A 3,490-nucleotide genomic window follows, 5' to 3' on the forward strand; every position below is an offset into this window, starting at 1 on the left:
TAGTTATGTACATACCTCATTGATTTTATAGAATGAGCACAAAATAACATGAAGATACGTTATTTTTGCTTACTTATCTTCATTTAATATGTGCTCGAATACACAGAAAAAACCACAAGCTTGAAATTGATAATCGGTAGCTGAAATCAAATATTTGAAATGATAATAGATGTAAGATGAAGTTAAATTGATAAAACACCTGATTTGATAGTAAACTAGAAGCATCAATCTGATGGAAATCGATATCAGTTGATGATTGATTACCAATGTTGATGAATGGCTAAAAATCCTTGATCTGAAAGCGATGAAAACTCAGGGGAATAAAACTCAAACCTTGATCAATTGATGAAATCATGATGTAGAGTAAAAAGCACAACTTGAAAGATCGTTAGCAATTGTTGAAGATGAAGATTAGCAAAAATCGACCGAACACTTGAACTTTTACCTTGGATAAAATCGATGATCACAGAGCTAAAATCGATAAAAATCTTGTAATAAATTGTTGATGTCGATAGATGAACATAAACCACAATCACCCAAATCAAAGCAAATAGAAGATTGATTAGTATGAATCGAAGATGAATGAATGTTGATCGATTAGTGTGAATTGGTAGAAAGAATCGAAGCAGCTTGGTTTTGTGATAACGTGAAGATAACAAATCTGATGATCTAAAATTTAACTTAGTGACTAATCTACCCTAATTAACTAATCTTTTAGACTAATTAGTGTTAATCACATTTTCTTATGAGCTACAAGATCAGTTTTGATCAAAGGCTCAGATTTGGTCCTTATGTCTCACAAAATATAGGTGGTCTCAAATGAACCTCTACCTACCATATATATATATATATATATATATATATATATATATATATATATATATATATATATATATATATATATATATATATATATTATGTATTTTTTTACACCCGAAAATCCATGGAGAAATGTTTCATTATTTTTTGCTTGTATCAAATGAACTTTTACCCTTTGTTATATGCCTACACATTTTCAAAGTTATCGATAAATTTTTTACAATACAACAAATAGTTGAGGCTAGTATTCTACATATTTTAATATCATATATTTATGGAAAATTTAGATTATTATACATGTGAAATGTTCTATTAGAATATTACATGTGATATATTTTTTTATAAGTAATATTCTATATATTATAAACACATAATGCTATAATATGTTCAATATTACACGGTGACATTGATTTTTTTTATTAAAAAAATTGATATAAAAAATTTCAAAAAATATAATAACTATATATATTTTTTTACGTATTTTTTTACACCCAGAAATACGTGGATGTCTGATAAATTTTCTTTTGTATCAAAAGAACTTTACCCTTTGTTGCTTACACAATTTCAAAGTTATTGATAAAAAAATTATAATACAACAAATGATTCAGGCTAAAAGATGTGTTGGATATCGATGAGACGAAAAATTAAAAGATTTATTTATGTTAGTTATTTACCTGCTTGGTGTAAATTAGATGTATCAAAAACTAATATGCTGATTTATTGGTATTTTGGTTTAAAGTTTTAATAAAAAAGTATTCGTGTGATATGTTTAATTAACCTACTCAAATTATATTTTAGCTTATTCAGCCCATTATCGTCCATCAATACTCAAACAAAAATGAGATAAATTTTGATAGCGAAGTATTAGATCCTTATCTTAATTTTATATAATCATGCAAAATCAATGAAGTGACATGGCAGACGAGTTGTTGTCCGCGGTGGAAACCTTAATCGCTAATTTCTGAGAATGCATACAATTTTGGCCTATGGTGCAGATGTAATAATGGTTAGCCGCATTCGTAATTGTAAATCTAGCAGGGCTTGTAGTCTGGAGTGAGATAGGATTTTGGCCATCACAGTTTGTGTATGCCTCCTGTGTCACTTCTGCTACGTTATAAACTCCGTTGGTGAAGTTAAAAACAAGAACGTCATTGATTTTGAAGATATGGAATAGTGACCACCTAACATAGAAACCTGGATTTTGTGGCACAGTCCAACCTTTGGATTCACCAACGAAATACTCTCTTGCTGTTGAGCCCTCGAACTCCATGGATGCAACTACCATGGCCATAAGCAGAAGCAAACTTGACTTTAATTTCGCCATTTTTGATCGATTATGTGTTTTTACTATTAAGATGAATCTCTAATCCCACAAAATCAAGATTATTTTGTTGATTAAAGCTTTCCTAGATATAGCATCAGAGAATATAAGTTTTGGGCATATATATAGGAAAGGGTTATGATCCGTACTCAACATTTTTTAGCCAGACACAACAAATTATATTCAATACAGGTGTACAGTACAATTATCTAAAGCATAAATTATTGTGTATGGCTAAAAAGTTTTGTGTACAAATCACTATATAAGAAAATAACATTTGTGGATATTAATGGCAATGAATTTGAAGTATTTACAATTTGACTTTCAACAATTGTAGTATTTATAGCAAAAGTTAATAATAATAAATTTAAAATATTCATAGTTTGACTTTGGACAATATCTATAGTATTTTATAAGATTACAGTTATAAAAGTAGGATTGCATTACAAATTTAAAAGGAGCTATATTTCCACTTCTCTATTTTATCCATCCACTTAAAATTGAATATTTTTTGACCTTTTGCCCTTACTATCAATTTAACATGAAAGAGAGAAATGCTTAAATGGGCTATATGTTACTGCCCATCTCATCCGGAAGCACCAGCACAACCACAGTTCCAATGTTTAGAGATAGAAACTAGAGAGAGAAAGTAGAAACGAAAATAGAGTTCGTTGTATTGTGTTAACTGTAACTGTTACAAGTAGAATGCTATTTATATTCTATTACATGTAAGACTTAACTACGGTTACACTAACTACTCTAGCGAACTTGACTTTAACCAAAGCTAACTAATAGCTTGGTAAATTCTCAGCTGTTCAGGATTCAACTGTGATACTATTGACGCATGCTGAGAAAGTAATAATTCTGTATTGTAGTTACTTTCCTCAAGAAGTTGATGATTTTTGAGGACAGAAAGAACAGATGGGGATGACATTGGTAACCCGAAATCTGAAAGAGATTTTGATGGGGTGGATGCAAGTAATATTTTTTGGATTTCAAGGAGTATCTGTTGCTCTACTTTTGTTGGATGTATGATGACATTAGAAGATGGGGCATTGTAAGTGTAGGCATAGGTTATGCTGTCACTCATTTTGGACTTTGCTGCTTCCCACAATAGAGGAAGGTTACCTACCTCACAAAAGAGAAGTAAATGACAGAATAAAGAGCAAAGCTCAGGTGACATTGCCCAATTAGATGCTTCATTGAAAGCTGTTAGCCACACTCTATCATTACTGGTTAATCCTAAAGCTTCACATGTCTCTCAAAATGTATTGTGTGTTGTCCCACGTATCGTTCTAACGTTATCGAAGGATTTGCATCCCTTTTGATGATATAGCAAAATTCGTAAAT

The 3,490-nt window shown here is 30.5% G+C and overlaps 1 protein-coding gene across 1 annotated transcript; it reads right to left on the reverse strand.

The window, feature by feature from the left end:
- Positions 1-1,720: 1,720 nt before the first annotated feature.
- LOC111909799 (umecyanin) lies at positions 1,721-2,143 on the reverse strand. The gene has a single exon (XM_023905575.2). It carries the CDS (start codon positions 2,141-2,143, stop codon positions 1,721-1,723), a length of 423 nt encoding a protein of 140 aa, XP_023761343.1.
- Positions 2,144-3,490: the final 1,347 nt, after the last annotated feature.

The sequence above is a fragment of the Lactuca sativa genome, chromosome 1 (assembly GCF_002870075.4).
Source record: "Lactuca sativa cultivar Salinas chromosome 1, Lsat_Salinas_v11, whole genome shotgun sequence".
NCBI lineage: Eukaryota > Viridiplantae > Streptophyta > Magnoliopsida > Asterales > Asteraceae > Lactuca > Lactuca sativa.

Excerpts from the sequence above, each read along its gene's own strand:
- LOC111909799 (XM_023905575.2), bottom strand. The coding sequence starts at position 2,143 with ATGGCGAAATTAAAGTCAAGTTTGCTTCTGCTTATGGCCATGGTAGTT.